The sequence below is a fragment of the Pituophis catenifer genome, unplaced genomic scaffold (genome assembly GCF_029215685.1).
Source record: "Pituophis catenifer annectens isolate HBS135680 unplaced genomic scaffold, rPitCat1.0.hap2 SCAF_8, whole genome shotgun sequence".
Lineage (NCBI taxonomy): Eukaryota > Metazoa > Chordata > Lepidosauria > Squamata > Colubridae > Pituophis > Pituophis catenifer.
In genome coordinates, this window is record NW_027256888.1 from 4248972 (window position 1) to 4266379 (window position 17408).

Below are 17408 nucleotides of genomic sequence, written 5' to 3' on the forward strand. Positions count from 1 at the left end.
AGAATAGACTGGTTATGGTGGCACCCACAAGCAAGGTGGAAAAACGTCTGAGCTCATCGTATCTGAATATTTTGTCTGTCGCTTTCTATTATTTGTGTTAAAAAATGCTGTTCTACATTTTGGTTTGCTCTTATAGCGGAACAGCCTGCTCCCTCAGCAACAGTTGTTTTCTAGTCCAGTTATATTTTGACAGAGTAGAAACCTGCCAATCCTCGGAGCCTTGGCTGTCGTCCTGTGTTTCCAAGAATTTGACAAAAGCGTGGTTGAATTTTTTTTTTTAAGTCCGAGTGGATTTTCGAATCTGAAATTTTTATCCGAAATGGTATAGAGCCGTGATGACGAACCTATGGCACGCGTGCCACAGGTGGCACACGTAGCCATATCAGTGGGCACGCCAGCTCAGCTCTCCTAGACTTCTAGAGAGGCTCTGGAGGCTGGGGACAGCAAAAAATAGCCTTGGTAGTATAGTGGTTTAAGGCACCCTGTTATTAAGCTGGTTATTAACACCAGCTGCCTGCAATTACTGCAGGGTTCGAATCTCGCCAAGGCTCAAGGTTGACTCAGCCTTCCATCCTTTCTAAGGTAGGTAAATTGAGGACCCAGTTGTGGGGGCAATAAGCTGACTTTGTATAAATATACAAAAGGATGAAGGCTATTGCTGAGCACATTGTAAGCCGCCCTGAGTCTTCGGAGAAGGGCGGCATATAAATCAAATTTTAAAAAAAATGTCACTTCCTGTCCAACCAGGAGTTCGGAAATGGGCCGTTTCAGGCATCCAGAGGGCTTCCGATGGGGTGGGGAAGGCTATTTTTGCCCTCCCCAGATGCATAGAGAGGATCTGGAGTCAGGTGACAACGAAAAACGGGCCTACTGGGCCATCACGTGCCAGGAGCGGAGGGGGGGGTTGCACATGTATGCACAGGGCAAGGCACATAGAATTATGGATGTGAACCTCCCCCGCCCCCCCCCAGCACGCGTTGGCAAAAAGGTTAGCCATCACTGACCTAAACCAAGGATAGTTCATTCATGTTCTCATTTTGAAAAATTGATTAAAATGACCTTGGAAAAATGGCTGTCTCGTAAGAATTCTGGTGAGACTTGTCGTAGCTTTAGAGGGATATGCTAAGGTTTGTAATCAGCGATGAGTTTCACGTTTTCTTACTACCGGTTTGCCCCGCAAGCGCCCAGTTTGTGCACGCCTGCCTTCTGCGCATGCACCTGGCCTTTCGCGCATGCACTTTGCTCCCATGCGTACCTTACGCGCATCTCAAAAATGTGCCTAAATAGGATCCAAACCCGAACCGATCCAAACCGGCTGAATACCACCTCTCCTTATAATGTCTTTTTTTCTCTTCTATTTCCATGTATTTCGATCAGTTCTTCCGTCGTGATGGGTTTTATTTCAAAACGCGGGGGATCTATTAAAAGATCGTTAATTAACCGTTCTTATTTTGAGTCGAAATTGCACTTTGCTGTATATCGCATTGATATTTATGAGACCGCCTACTACCACCAATAGCCTCCCACCGGCCAGTACGCTCTCATAGAGAGGGACTCCTCCGGGTGCCGTCAGCCAAACAGTGTCGACTGGCGGCCCCTAGGGGGAGAGCTTTCTCTGTGGGGGCACCTACCATCTGGAATGAGCTCCCCCCAGAGATACGGAGGATCCCGGATCTGCGCTCCTTCCGCCGTGCTGTGAAGACCTTTTTATTCCATCAAGCGGGCTTGTCCTGATCTCTTCCCTTTTTAAATATGTAAATTTTAATCTGTTTTTAAATTATTGGGGTATTTTAATTTGTCTGGGCCAAAAAGTTTAATTTGATTTTATCGGGTTTTTAAATTTTGTGTATTTATGTATTTTATTGTTGGCTGTTCACCGCCCTGAGTCCTTCGGGAGTAGGGCGGTATACAAATCAAATAAAAGAAAGAAAGATAAAAGATAAAGAAACGTCTCCGACGAAATTCGCCGCCTTAGCATTTTCATCCAAGATGTGCGGTCACAGTTCTACCATTTTACTAGCAAAAATCATCGCCCGGTTTAGAAATCACGCCATACGGCAGTTTGATTACAAAAATCAAAAGAGGTAGCTTTTCCGACACAGGTTTTTTTTTTTTTTTACAAATTCTCTACAATAGCGTTTTTCCAAAACTATAAAATGGCAGATCCGCGGTCAGCCTCATCTTGAAGCCGTAAGGTGTAACAGCAGGGTTGTCGCTGAATCTTAAATACAAGTAGTCCTTGACTTACAATAGTTCATTTAGTGCCCACTCAAAGTTACGATGACGCTGAAAAAAAGAACTCAAACGTTTTTCATGCTTACGAGCTTTGAAGCAACCCCATGCTCATGTGATTAAAATTTAGTGGTGGGTTTCAAAAATTTTTACTACCAGTTCTGTGGGTGTGGCTTGGTGGGTGTGGCATGGCTTGGTGGGTGTGGCAGGAGAAAGATACTATAAAATCTCCATTCCCACCCCACTCCAGGGGAAGGATACTGTAAAATCTCCATTCCCACCCCAATCCAGGGGTAGGTTACTGCAAAATCCCCATTTCCTCCTGATCAGCTGGGACTCGGGAGACAGAGAATAGATGGGGACGGGTGTCAGTCAGAATTTTTACTACCGGTTCTCTGAACTACTCAAAATTTCCGCTACCGGTTCTCCAGAACTGGTCAGAACCTGCTGAAACCCACCTCTGGTTCGTATGTACCGTATGACCGTTGATGTGTCCCAAGGTCACGTGATTTCCTTTTGCGGCCTTGTGACGAGCCAAGTCCATGGGGAAGCCAGATTCACTTAACAACCGTGTTACTCACGTAACATCTATAGTGATTCATTTAACAACTGAGGCAAGGAAGGCCTTAAAATGGGGGGAAACTCACTCAACAAATGCCTCACTTAACAACAGAAATGCGAGGCTCAATTGAGTTTGTAAGTCTAGGACAGGGGTGTCAAACTCGATTTCATTGAGGGCCGCATCAGGGTTGTGTTTGGCAAGAGGTGGGGCTGGCCGGGGGGGTGTGGCCAGTTTGACGTCACTTGTAGCGGCCCAAGCGCTCTGCCAGTGAAAACAGGCTCCTGAGTTCCTTTTTCAGCTGCGACAGCCTCCTGCAACCCTCTGCCAGGGAAAACGGAGCTCAGGAACGAGCTCTGTTTTTGCTAGCAGGGGCACCACGGGCTGGTCCTTCAGCAGGGCAGCCCCGTGGGCCAGATCTAAACACCTTGTGGGCCAGATCCAGCCTACTGGCTTTGAGTTTGACAACCCTGGTCCAGGAGTACCTGTACGGGAATCTTAAATTTGTTGCAGGTCAGTTTTTTAATAAACATGTTTTGTTTCTTTGAAACATGACCGGTGAGATTTCTTTGAACGGTAGCATCTAATTTGATGGCATTCCTACTGTTTTCTTTATCCAGGTATCTCCAGACTTTGAATGATTAGGCCATAATGACAGCTGAAGACTCTACAGCAAGGATGGATAATGATTCCTCCAGCATGCAGACAAATAAAATACCCGAAGGGCTCTCGGGCGTGCCAAACGAGGCCGCACTATTGCAGTTATTAGATCGCACCGGGTACACCATGATTCAGGAGAATGGGCAACGGAAGTATGGAGGTCCACCTCCTGGCTGGGAAGGCTTACACCCTCCTCGGGGCTGCGAGGTCTTTGTGGGCAAAATTCCTCGGGACGTCTACGAGGACGAGCTGGTCCCCGTGTTTGAGACCGCGGGACGGATCTACGAAATGCGGCTGATGATGGACTTTGACGGTAAGAACCGTGGCTACGCCTTTGTGATGTACACCCAGAAATACGAAGCCAAGCGTGCAGTCAAAGAACTCAACAACTACGAGATCCGTCCGGGAAGACTGTTAGGGGTGTGTTGCAGCGTGGACAACTGCCGGCTCTTCATCGGCGGGATCCCCAAGACGAAGAAGCGCGAGGAGATTTTGGAAGAGATCTCCAAGGTGACGGAAGGCGTGTTGGACGTCATCGTCTACGCCAGCGCGGCCGATAAGATGAAGAACCGAGGCTTTGCTTTCGTGGAGTATGAAAGCCACCGAGCGGCCGCCATGGCGAGAAGGAAGCTCATGCCTGGCCGAATCCAGCTGTGGGGACACCAAATCGCTGTCGATTGGGCCGAGCCGGAGATCGATGTAGATGAAGATGTCATGGAGACGGTGAAAATCTTGTACGTGAGGAATTTGATGATTGAGACCACGGAGGAGGCTATTAAAAAGGTCTTTGGTCAGTTTAACCCCGGCAGCATAGAACGGGTGAAGAAAATCCGAGATTACGCTTTCGTGCACTTCACCAGCCGGGAAGACGCGGTTCACGCCATGAATAACCTCAACGGCACCGAACTGGAAGGATCATGTCTGGAGGTCACCTTGGCCAAGCCGGTGGATAAAGAGCAGTATACCCGATACCAGAAAGCTGCCAAAGGAGGAGGAGGAGGAGGAGGAGGAGCAACGGCAGCCGAAGTGACTCAACAACCTAACTATGTTTACTCTTGCGATCCGTACACGCTCGCCTATTACGGGTATCCGTACAATGCCCTGATTGGTCCAAATCGAGAATATTTTGTGAAAGGTGAGTGTATAAATTTTGGCACAGTTCCAGGAGGGATTGGAGTTACGTCCCCAGAGGTAGCTGACCCTCTCTGGGGTCGGAAGCTGAGGAGGGTTGGGACTTTGAATAGGAAGCTTGACTTGAAAGTTGGGTGGGGAAACTTTCTGGGGTGGGAAATGGCATCCTACACTGGACTGGACTGGACTGGACTGGACTGGACTGGACTAGACTAGACTAGACTAGACTAGACTAGACTAGACTAGACTAGACTAGACTAGACTAGACTAGAATAAGGAATAGGAATAGGAATAGGAATAGGAATAGGAATAGGAGTAGAGTAGAGTAGAGTAGAGTAGAGTAGAGTAGAATAAGGAATAGGAATAAGTAGAGTAGAGTAGAATAGAATAGAATAGAATAGGAAAGAGTAGAGTAGAATAGAAAATAGAATAGAATAGAATAGGAATAGAAATAGAAATAGAAATAGAAATAGAAATAGAAATAGAAATAGAAATAGAAATAGAAATAGAAATAGGAAAGAGTAGAGTAGGATAGAATAGAGTAAAGTAGAATAGAATAGAATAGAATAGAATAGAATAGAATAGAATAGAATAGAATAGAATAGAATAGAATCGTGGAAGGGACCTTGGAGGTCTTCTAGTCCAGCCTTCTTCTCAAGCAGGAGACCCTAAACCAGACAAGTGACTGTCCAGTCTCTTCTTAAAAACCTCCAGCAATGAAGCACTCACGACTTCTGGTGGCCAGCTGTTCCACTGGTTAATTGTCCTCACTGCTAGGAAGTTTCTCCTTAATTCCAGGTTGCTTCTCTCTCTTTGATGAGTTTCCAACCATTCTTTCTTGTACAGACTAATTGTACAGACCAATTGCATATTAATTGTACACATAGTTGTATTGACCCTAATTGTATAGAGAGCCTAATTGTATAGACTCTGATTGTATAGAGACCCTAATAGTCTCTAGGGCCTCCTGTTTCAGCATGGGGTTAGACTAGAAGACCTCTAGGGTCCCTTCCATCTCTATTCTGATTGATATGGATTTATAACCCTCGCTGTAGCCAAGAAACTTACTTGGGAATGCCTATGAACTCATCAAGCCTGGAGCTTGGCTAGAAGATAACTTTTATTTTAGTCTGGCTAGGTGGCAGCATCCTGTTAGCAGGGGTGAAATGCTCCCGGTTCAGACCGGATCACCCGATCCTGTAGCGATGGCGGCGGGTGGTTCGTAGCAAAAATCCCTGCCCCCCCCCAATGCTCAGCTGAGTCGCACGATCTTCAGCCGCTTTTTTTTTTTTTTAATTTTAAAAGCATTTTTTCTACAACCGCTTCCGACGAAAAAATGCTTTTAAAAGTAAAAAAAAAAAAAAAGCCTCTGACGAGGCTCAGCTGGTATCGTCAGAAGCTTTTCAAAGCATTTTTTTCTGCAACCTCTTGGCCAAAGAGGTGGTAAAAATAATGCTTTGAAAAGTCTCTGATGATCCCAGCTGAGTTGCCTGATCATCAGAGAGGCTTTTCAAAGCATTGGAAAAAATGCTTTGAAAAGTTAAAAAAAAAAAAAAAAGTTGGCCACGCCCACTCAGTCACATTACCCCCACCCACCCACCAAGCCACGCCCACAGAACCGGTAGTAACACATTTTACATTTCACCCCTGCCTGTTAGGCTTTATGATCTTGAAAAACAAACCCTTCTCTTCCTTGGGTTTAATCGTCATCGCCTCTAATACTGAATTTGGAATTTTAGAGATAGTCCTTGACTTACAATCATTCGTTTGCTGACCGTTTGGAGTTACGACCACGCTGGGAAAAAAAGTGACTTTTCCCCATGTTCCACACTTATGACCGTTGCCCCATCCCTATGGTTCCAAAATTGATCCAAATTCGGATGCTTGGCAACTGGTTCATATTTATGACGGTTGCAGCTTTCCGACAAGCAAATCCATGTGGGGAAGCCAGATTTACTTAGAAACCATGTGACCAATTTAACAACTGCAGTGATTCGCGTAACAACTCTGGCGAGAAAGGTTGTGAAATGAGGCAAAACTCACTTTACGACTGTCCGGTTTAGCAGTAGAGATTTTGGCCTACATTGTAGTCGTAAATTGAGGATTACCTGTATATGTTGATGGAGTTGAAAGCAAAATCACAGTAAAAAAAGTTCTTTCTGGTTCTTGGAAGATTCCAGAAGTGGTCCAGAAGCAGTGTTTGCATCAGATAAAAAAATAAAAAAATAAAAAGATGGAAAGGATTTTCAAAAGTCTGTTGTGAGGTCCTTAGGAGCGAGCGAGTTAGCATGGCTGCCCGGGGAATTCTGGGAAGTTGAAGTCCACAGGTCTTAAAAGTAGCCAAGGTTGGACACCCCTGGTGTACAGTATAGGTAGTCCTCGATTTATGACCGCAATTGAGCCCAAAATTTCTGTTGCTAAGCGAGAAAGTCGTCGTTCTGACCGAGCTTCCCAAACATGACAAACCTCTGTAATCAACGATTCCTTTATTAGGAGCGCCGGCAGCCCCGGAAAAAAGTTTTTCTCTCACAGCAGGCTAACAAATCTGTGTGTCAGGGAGATGAATAGTTGTCTGTCACATCTATTCATCTCCGCTCCCTGCCTTTGATCCCCAGAGCTAGCAGCGGTGGCTCTTCCGTCCCGAGGACCGGCCCATAGATTTCCACTGCTCTCCTCTCCTCTGCCTTCTGTGCATCAGGCACTGGACCCAGCTGTTCCTCCTCTTCCTCATCAGCCACCTCCAGACCTGTGAGCTGTTGACTCTCCTTCTGAGGGCTGACAGACGGCCCAGTCTCCACCTCCGTCTCTCTTTCTCTCTCTGCCAACTCCATTCCCTCTCCCCCTTCAGAGCTCCCAAGTTGCCTTGATGCTGATCCTGACTCCCACGCCTCCTCCTCCTCCTCTGATTCGGCTGCTGGAGGGGCCGGCGGCTAACAGGCCACAACAGTTGTTAAGTCTCTTGCCACAGATGTTAAGTGAATCACTGCAGTTGTTACATTAATAATACGGTTGTTAAATGAATCTGGCTTCCCAGTTGCTCGTCAGAAGGTCACAAAAGAGAATCACATGATCCTGGGATACTGCAACTGTCATAACTGTGAGTAAGTGGCCAAGTGTCTGAATTTTGATCACAGGACCCTGGGGGATGCTGCAACGGTCGTAAGTGTGAAAAATGGTCATAAGTCACTTTTTTCAGGGTAACTTGGAACAGTCACTAAGTGAATTGTTGTAAGTGGAGGACCACCTGTATCGCTGAAAAGCAAATGGGGAACCTTTGCGGATTTTTGTTTTACCGGAAGTAGGCTTACATTTAATTCTACTATCTATTAATGAAGTCCATTTTATAAGATGTTGCCGTTTCGTTATCTTAAAGGATAGGAAAATATTTATCCATTTGCCAGAAAAACAATCCGGAAATGTGTCAGAAAAAAAACGGAGGAAATCATGACTAAGTGACATGAGCAACTGGAATATTATAGAAATAAGTCAGCTTAAATTTTAAAGGACAATTTTAATTTCAGCTACGTTGATCATCATACCGTATTATCTAGTCTTTCCATTTGTTGATTAAAAAGTCAGTTCAATGGCCATCAAGCAGGACAGAACAGAACAGAATAAACAGAGTTCGAAGGGACCTTGGAGGTCTTCTAGTCCAACCCCCTGCTTAGGCAGGAAACTCTATACCACTGATGGCTAACCTTTTTGCCATTGCGTGCCAGGAGTTGGAGGAGCACGGAGGGTGGTGGTGTGCATGCCCACACCCATAATTCTATGCGCCCCGCCCCCCGCATGCGATGGCTCGGTGGGACCGGAAGTCCCATTTTTTGCTCTCCCCAGGCTCCAGAGCCTTTCTAGGAACCTGGGGAGGGTGAAAACAGCCTTCAAAAAGGCCCTCCGGAGGCTGAAAATAGCCTGTTTGCCAACTTCTAGTGGGACCGGAAGGCCCATTTTTTGCTCTCCCCAGACTCCTAGAAAGGCTCTGGAGTCTGGGGAGAGAGAAAAAGGGGCCTTCCCCACCCCCACCCCCCCGAGGCCCTCTGGAGGCAGGAAACAGCCTGTTTCCCTACTTCTGGTGGGCCCAGAAGGCCCGAAAATCAGCTGGCTGGCCCGCACATGCGCACCAGAGCTGAGCTCGCGTGCCCACCGATATGGCTACGCATGCCACCTGTGGCACGCGTGCCATAGGTTCGCCATCACGGTCCTATACCATTTCAGACAATTGGTTATCCAATCTTCTCCTAAAAACTTTCAATGTTGGAGCATTCACAACTTCTGGAGGCAAGTTGTTCCACTGATGAATTGTTCCAGCAACCTTTGACAACTGATCCAGGGAAATTAACAATCTCTCTCTCTCTTTCTTTTTTTTTTGCTTTTTGCGCAAACAATATCCAAAGTTCACAAACAGATTCACAATTTGAGGTCAATGATTTAACAACACGTGAAGATCTTTATGTCCCAATTCCCCTATGACACATTTCTTCCATTTGATTTCATTTTATTGCACTTGAACAGATACTGAAAAGTGCCAAAAGAAATAGAGATTTTAAACGTCGTGCAAAATTGAACAAGAATTTGCAAGTCACATTTGAAATCACATATAAGATGAGAGAGAGAGAGAGAGAGAGAGAGAGAGAGAGAGAGAGAGAGAGAGAGAGAGATGGAGATGGTGCGGTGACCTATAGGTGGAGTTCACGCTCGACAATCAGGAGGCTGTGAGTTCGATCCTAGGTAGAGGTGGATATTTCTCTCTCTGGGCATAATGAGGATATACGTGCCGAACAAAACTCCTCATTGGCGACAAGGAAGGGCATCCGGCCAGTAAACACTCAGCTCCATTCAGTTGCCCAGACTCCATCCCTCAAGGGATTACGGGGCCATTAAAAGAAGATGATTGATAGATATAAATATTGATAATGTTATATTTTAACTATTGAAACCAAATCAATAAATAGGAAAAATAACCAACATAATAATAATCAGAATGAACAATTAATAGAAATTTCTATCTAAGAAAGCCTATCTTTATAATAATAATAATATATTTATATCTATATTAGATGTAATCTCATAAATCATTCAAGAGCTAATATTTCAAAACTATGTTGAGAGGAAGCCCAAATTTTAGATGCAGTACAAGCCCATGCACAGAATTAAGGGCCATAAGTATAGGTAGTCCTTGACTTGCAACGATTTGTTTAGTGACCATTCAAAGTTACAACAACACTGAAAAAAAGGATCATTTTTCAGACTTTGTAGCATCCCCATCAGAGGTGGGTTTCAGCAGGTTCTGACCAGTTCTGGAGAACCAGTAGCGGAAATTTTGAGTAGTTCGGAGAACCGGTAATAAAAATTCTGACTGGCCCCCACCCCCATCTATTCTCTCCCTCCCAAGTCCCAGCTGATCGGGAGGAAGTGGGGATTTTGCAGTAACCTTCCCCTGGAGTGAGGTGGGAATGGAGATTTTACGGTATCCTTCCCCTGCCACGCCCACCAAGCCATGCCACGCCCACCAAGCCACACCCACAGAACCGGTAGTAAAAAAAATTTGAAACCCACCACTGATCCCCATGATCATGTGATTAGAAGTCAGACAGCTGACTCATACTTATGACGGTTGCAGTGTCCCGGGGTCACAGGATCACCTTTTGCGACCTTCTGACAAGCAAAGTCCATGGGGATTCACTTAACAACCAGATTATTAACTTAACAACAGCAGTGACACACTGTGGCCAGAAAGGTCTTACAATGGGACAATCTCACTGAGCAACAGACATTTTGGGCTCAATTGTAGTCATAAGTCGAGGACTACCTGCAATTTCCAATTACATTTGGTATCAAACTTAGTATTTTAAATACAAATATATTTTTGTACATCTTTTTTTTTTTTTACACTTTATATCTTGAGGCCAGTCTTTTCTTCATGGTGAAGAAAAAAATTGAGAACCACTGGCCTAATTTTTCCGTAGGAGGACTTGTATGTAATTTTTAGTAGGAAAAATAAGTTTCCTGACAGTTGTTGCCATATATTCCACGTACTTTGTAGAAATATAAAGCTTAATCAGACTTAGCAGAAAAACAGCTGGCAAGATAGAAAGGTTGATGCTTACTATAAGTCATTATATGTCAATCGAATTCCTGAATTGTTGCACTTATATGACATCACCAAGACTGGAAAAGAAAAAAAAAAATGATCGAACCTGATTCTTTCCAGCAATTTTAACATGAATGATCTATTTTGAAAAAAACAGATATTCCAATGCAAAAAAAGTACCTTGTACCGCTTTTCGCTGAGTGAAATATTTGCGATAAATTCCATTAGTTATTGCCATGGTTACATATCAGCGAGTCTGTTTAAGCTCTGCAGACATATCATCGTTCAGTTTATGAATCATCACTTGAATTATTATTTATAAATAAGCCTCGATGGATTTTTTCCCCTGAAGTTTGAATTTTGTTTTGAATTTGGATCAGCTGTTGTTTTTCACCTTGTTTTTCTAATCGCTTGGGAAGTACGCTACTTATTTGAAGATTTTGGAGCCAATTTCTGACAGTCTAAGGAGAATATTTCAAAATATTTTCTTTTCTTTTTTTTTAAAAAAAATCTTGCACCCTCTAAGAATTATTATCTCTCTGAGGATCAATTTTGGGGGGACGTTAGCCTGCATGAAAAATTGTTATTGAAGCAAGGGGCTATACATATTTTAGTACACTATTTATAATTTAATAACCTCTTATAGACTGGACCCCATATTTTAGTACACTATTTATAATTTAATAATCTCTTATAGACTGGACCCTGTATTTTAGTACACTATTTATAATTTAATAACCTCTTATAGACTGGACCCCATATTTTAGTACACTATTCATAATTTAATAATCTCTTATAGACTGGACACTTCTGTTTGTACCCACCCAAAGATATTTATGCAAGACTTCAAGAGATCTGCTAGAGGTAACCCAGCCATATCGTGATATGATCCAATCTGTAAATCCGAGTTAAACAACTGACTTTTTAGCTGGAGATTTGATACAGATGGTCCACCTCAATCCTTTTTTTTTTGTTTTTTGTTTTTTGTCTTGCAAAATCCTAAACAAAATCCTCATTCTTTTACTTGACCAAATGAGTAGGTTATATATGTGTCTTGCCCGTTGATTTAATGTCTTACTGGAATCGTTTGAAAGAGAAAACTGCTCCTTGATCAAATAGTCATTCTCGCTGACGATAAGCGTATTCACCAGGGGTGAAATCCAGCAGGTTCTGGAGAACCGGTAGCGGAAATTTTGAGCAGTTCGGAGAACCGGTAGCAGAAATTTTGAGAAGTTTGGAGAACTGGCAAATACCACCTCTGGCTGGCCCCAGAGTGTGGTGGGAATGGAGATTTTGCAATATCCTTCCCCCAGGAGTGGGGTGGGAATGGAGATTTTGCAGTATCCTTCCCCTGCCACGCCCACCAAGCCACGCCCACCAAGCCACACCAGGCCCACCAAGCCAGGCCCACAGAACCGGTAGTAAAAAAAATTTGGATTTCACCACTGGTATTCACCTTAATCAACCTTTTCCCTCCTGAGAGATCTACCCATGATATTTTGCAAATCCGCAAAATAAACAACGCTTCAATAAATTTGCAGGCGTTTTAATCCGTTGAACAGGGAGATTTGATCCTGTTAAAACCGCTTTTTCTCTTCCAATGAATTCCATGCAATCGTGTGTGCTTCTTAATCATATTAAAATATTAGCTGGATGTTAAGAATAATGAGACAGTAGGGCATGACCAAATCATGTGTGTTAGTGGTCCTTCAAATTTATTGCATCCGCAGCATAGAAAGGTAGATGACCAACCTTAAAAAAAAATAAATCTATCGGTAAATTTCTTTTATGTTCCTGTTTTTGTCTTCTGGGGTAAAATATGATAAATGAAGCAGAGTGATTAATTAACATGTCTTATCTTTTGAGTTTGAAATGTAACTTTCCAGCATTTGGGATCATAGCAGATTTAAAATCTGTGATCTGGAATCGACAGCAAGAGTGATGCAGTGGCCTAGAGGTGAAGCTCTCGCCTCACAATCAGGAGGCTGTGAGTTCGATCCTAGGTGGAGGCAGATATTTCTCTCTCTGGGGACAATGAGAATATATCTGCTGAACAAAACTCCGCATTGGCGACAGGAAAGGCATCCGGCCATTAAAACAATGGAATGACACTTGCTAAGAATTCTTATTTTGAAGGTTCCTTCTACAGTCCGTCCTCGACTTACAGCCATTCATTTAGTGAGCATTTGAAGTTATAACGGCACTGAAGTATCCCCGTAGTCATGTGATCAAAATTCAGATGCTTGGCCACTGACTTGTATTTATGACCGTTGCAATGTCCCGGGATCACATGATCCCTTTCTGATAAGCCAAGTCAACAGGGGAAGCCAGATTCACTCTACAACGGTGTTACTAACTTAGTAACTGCAGTGATTCACTTAACGACTGGGAAACAAGAAAGGTCGTAAAATGGGGCGAAGCTCACTTTAACAACTGTCTGGCTAAACAATGGAAATTTGGGGCTGAATTGTGGTCATAAATCGAGGATTACCCGTATCTTATTCTCTGACAATGATAACGCATTTTGCCAAAATTTTACGTAAGTTTCCTTGTGACTTCTATAAAATTGCTCGTCCATTCGGCTAATGTGTTTGAACAGTACAAGGTCTAATTTGAAGGTTGGAGGAGTTAATATATTATTATTCTTTTTTTAAAGCTAGACCAGGTTTATGCAGCTGGGCACAGAAATGCCAATCTCCCTTGATTTCTGTGGGAGAATATGAGCGCATTGATCGTGCTTGCTCTCCATTCTTAGTTATTTCATACAAATAGGTTAGAATCATGATGGCGAACCTATGGTACGGATATCAGAGGTGGCACACAGGGCCCTCTCTGTGGGCACGCATGCCATCACCAGCTGCTCTTCTGATTTCCGGTGTTCAGGTGCGTGCCGGCTAGCTGGTCTTCGTGGGTACTGGAGAACCGGAAAATGGCCTGAAAACGGCCTGACAAACAGCCAAAAAACAGGCTGTTTTCCAGGGCGTTTTTGGGGGCATTTTTGGAAAGGGCCCAAAAAACATTTTTGGAAATGTTTTTGGCCCGAAATACAGCCCAAAAATGGCTGAAAAACAGCCTGAAAATGGCCCAAAAAACAGCCTGAAAACGGCCTGAAAAACGGCCTGAAAATGGCCCAAAAACAGCCTGAAAACAGTCCGAAAAATAACAGCCAAAAAACAGGCTGTTTTCCACGGCCTTTTTTGGGGCGTTTTTGGAAACGTTTTTGGAAATGTTTTTGCCTGAAAAATGCCCCCAAAATGGCTGAAAAACGGCCTGAAAATGGCCTAAAAAACAGCCTGAAAACAGCCTAAAAACGCCCTGAAAACGGCCCAAAAAACCACCAAAAAACAGGCCGTTTCCAGGGCATTTTGGGGGGCATTTTTGGAAACGTTTTTGGAAACGTTTTTGGCCTGAAAAATGCCCCAAAAATGGCTGAAAATGGCCTGAAAATGGCCTAAAAAATAGCCTGAAAATGGCCTAAAAACGCCCTGAAAACAGCCCAAAAAAACCACCAAAAAACAGGCCGTTTCCAGGGCATTTTGGGGGGCATTTTTGGAAACGTTTTTGGAAACGTTTTTGGCCTGAAAAATGCCCCAAAAATGGCTGAAAATGGCCTGAAAATGGCCTAAAAAATAGCCTGAAAATGGCCTAAAAACGCCCTGAAAACAGCCCAAAAAAACCACCAAAAAACAGGCCGTTTCCAGGGCGTTTTGGGGGGCATTTTTGGAAACGTTTTTGGAAGCGTTTTTGGGAACATTTTTGGAAGCGTTTTTGGAAACATTTTTGGCTTGAAAAACAGCCTGGAAACGGCTCGAAAACGACCTGAAAACAGCCCGAAAAACAGCCAAAAATTTTTTTTCAATTTTTTGGGCCATTTTTGGAAACGTTTTTGGAAACATTTTTGGCCCCAAAAACTGCTCAAAAAACAGCCTGGAAAAGGCCCAAAAATGGTCTGAAAAGGGCCCAAAAAACAGCCAAATACGGCCAAAAAACCAGGCATGCATGCGCTAGCCAGCTTGTCTTCGGGTTTCTGGTACTCTGGCACCTGCGAAGATCAGCTGGCTGGCACATGTGTGTGCACTGTCCAGCTGGTCTTCGGATTTCTGGCGCTCCGGGTGCGCATGCACAACGCATTCCGGTTTGGGCCCTCGGTGCTAAAAAGGTTCGCCATTACTGGGCTAGAAGAAGTGGCTAGTTGTCTATTTGCATGATGTTTTAATAGATTTCCCTTGCATTTCATTCTTGCAAGTTTTTAGATGACGCAATTTAGATGGCGGTTGTGTTTGGCTTTGTTACTGTTTTTACCGTGGCAAACTAACAGAGGCAGCTCTGTGTCGGTTGTCGTCGCCCCGAAAGAGACGACATGCTTAGAAATTTTGAATATAAACAGGTTTCTGCGGAGATGTTCCCCTCTGTATAAATGAAATGTTTTGTGTGTAATCAAATAACTACATCTCATAATAATACCCTGAAGAACTAAAACAGGGCAGTGTTTTATTTAGTGTTTACTGTTAGCACGGGAGGGGACTCTAGATGCAAATCGTCAAGATCAAAGGCCCGGATTTGATATGAGTTGTCAGACAGAATTGATGGGGTTGGATGCCTTAGCAGAAAAAAGTACAGGCAGGCATTGTGCAAAAATCCATCATTTCGTTAATCAGCTCAAAAATACTTGGTTCAGTTAGAAGAGTCCATTCAGAGGAGAAGCAGCTTTGGACTGAATTCCTGGGATGTTCTCTAGTAATTACAAGAAAAAGATGCGTATAGTCAAGGATGGGGGACGCGGTGGCTGAGTGGCTAAAATGCTGAGCTTGTCGATCGAAAGGTCGGTAGCTCAGCGGTTCGAATCCCTAGTGCCGCGTAACGGGGTGAGCTCCCGTAACTTGTCCCAGCTTCTGCCAACCTAGCAGTTCGAAAGCAGGTAAAAAATGCAAGTAGAAAAATAGGGACCACCTTTGGTGGGAAGGTAACAGCGTTCCGTGCGCCTTTGGCGTTGAGTCATGCCGGCCACATGACCATGGAGACGTCTTCGGACAGCGCTGGCTCTTTGGCTTTGAAATGGAGATGAGCACCGCCCTCTAGAGTCAGGAACAACTAGCACATATGTGCGAGGGGAACCTTTATCTTTAGTCAAGGTTATGGTTTTCCAAGTTGCAATGTATGGCTGTGAAACTAGGACCTTAAGGAAGGCTGCGTGCTAAAGAATGGAGGCCTTTGAACTCTGGTGCTGGAGAAGACTCCTGCGAGTCCCTTGGACTGCAAGGCGATCCAACTGGTCAGTCCTAGAGGAGATCAATCCTGGCTCTTTAGAAGGCCAGATCCTGAAGAGGAAACTCAGATACTTTGGCCACCTAGTGAGAAGGAAGGACTCCCTGGAGAAGAGCCTCATGCTGGGAACGATGGAGGGCAAAAGAAGAAGGGGACGGCAGAGAACGAGGTGGCTGGATGGAGATACTGAAGCAGTTGCTGTGAGCTTCAATGGACTCCAGAGGATGGTAGAGGACAGGAAGGCCTGGAGGAACATTGTCCATGGGGTCGCGATGGGTCGGACACGACTTCGAAACTAACAAGAAGAAGGAGAAAAAAAAATAAGGAAAAAATACTTCAGCCAGTTGACCAGCCCCACTTTTCTCCAAGATACAATTACAACAATTCATTTAGTGACCTTTCAAAGTTACGACGGCCCTGAAAAAAAGGGACTTAACGAATACTTTTCACACTTTTCACAACTGTTTCACGCTTTTAACAACTGTTGCAGCAGCCTCCCCCGGTCACGTGAAGAAAATTCAGACTCTCGACAACCGACTCACACTTATGACGGTTGCAGTGTCCCGGGGGGTGTGTGTCACCCTTTTGCGACCTTCTGACAAGCCAAGTCAAGGGGGGGAAGACAGATTCACTTAACAACCGGGTTACCAACTTAACAACTTCAGGGATTCACTGACCAACTGTGGCATGAAAGATCTTACCAATGGGACAAAACTCACTTAACAACCGTCTCACTTAACAGCAGAAATTTGGGGCTCAGTTGTGGTCAATGTCAAGGACTACTCCATTCCATTGGTCTTCCTCTAAGTTTCCAGTGGCCCAAAGATCATGCTTCATTTTTCTTGGTTTTGTGTTTGCGTTTCTGTTTTGCATTTGCAGAATGAGAAGGCAGGCAAAAGAGGAATCACATTGTGGGGCAGGCTTAATTAAAAATATATATATATATATTGAAAAAACCCACATTCCTGCCACGCTTCCATCGAAGCCCCCCCCAAATTCAGCGCAACTTTATCTTGCAAATTAAATTTCTCAAGCTTTCTCTTTTCCAACGGTGATGAGGTCAAAGTGGTTGGGATTTTTAAATTTTTGAAGAAGTTGGGTGGTGGGAGGGAAACTGTGATTGCAACACAGCTTGGCCCAGGAATGCAGATTTTTTTAAAATATATATATATTATTTTTTAAAGTTGTGCGGTTCTTCCTCCTTGCACGGCACTTTGGGTAAATGTGCATGTCAGATGTAAATGCCTTATTCTCTAATGTGTAAATAATGTATATATGGAACATCAGGGGTTAACTTATTCTTTGGACTTTAATGTATTCATAATTTACCACTCCCATTCCTGGCTCCACCCCTTGTATATATAAGGAGCCATCCTCCCCATTTTCCTTGCTTCTATCTTGAATATTCAGCGAATATAGAATGCCTATTATGATTAAAGAGAAATATATTTAAATCTCTAACTTCTATTA

At 43.9% G+C, this 17408-nt stretch overlaps 1 protein-coding gene across 4 annotated transcripts in view; it reads left to right on the forward strand.

Moving 5' to 3' along the window:
- RBM47 (RNA binding motif protein 47) overlaps positions 1–17408 on the forward strand; it is a 58372-nt gene that overhangs the window by 25538 nt on the left and 15426 nt on the right. For all 4 annotated transcript variants that reach the window (XM_070948644.1, XM_070948649.1, XM_070948648.1 and 1 more), the window contains exon 2: positions 3412–4586. In XM_070948644.1, coding sequence (XP_070804745.1) covers positions 3443–4586 — 1144 coding nt within the window. In that variant the 5' untranslated portion in view covers positions 3412–3442. The remainder of the gene's footprint in view (positions 1–3411; positions 4587–17408) is intronic.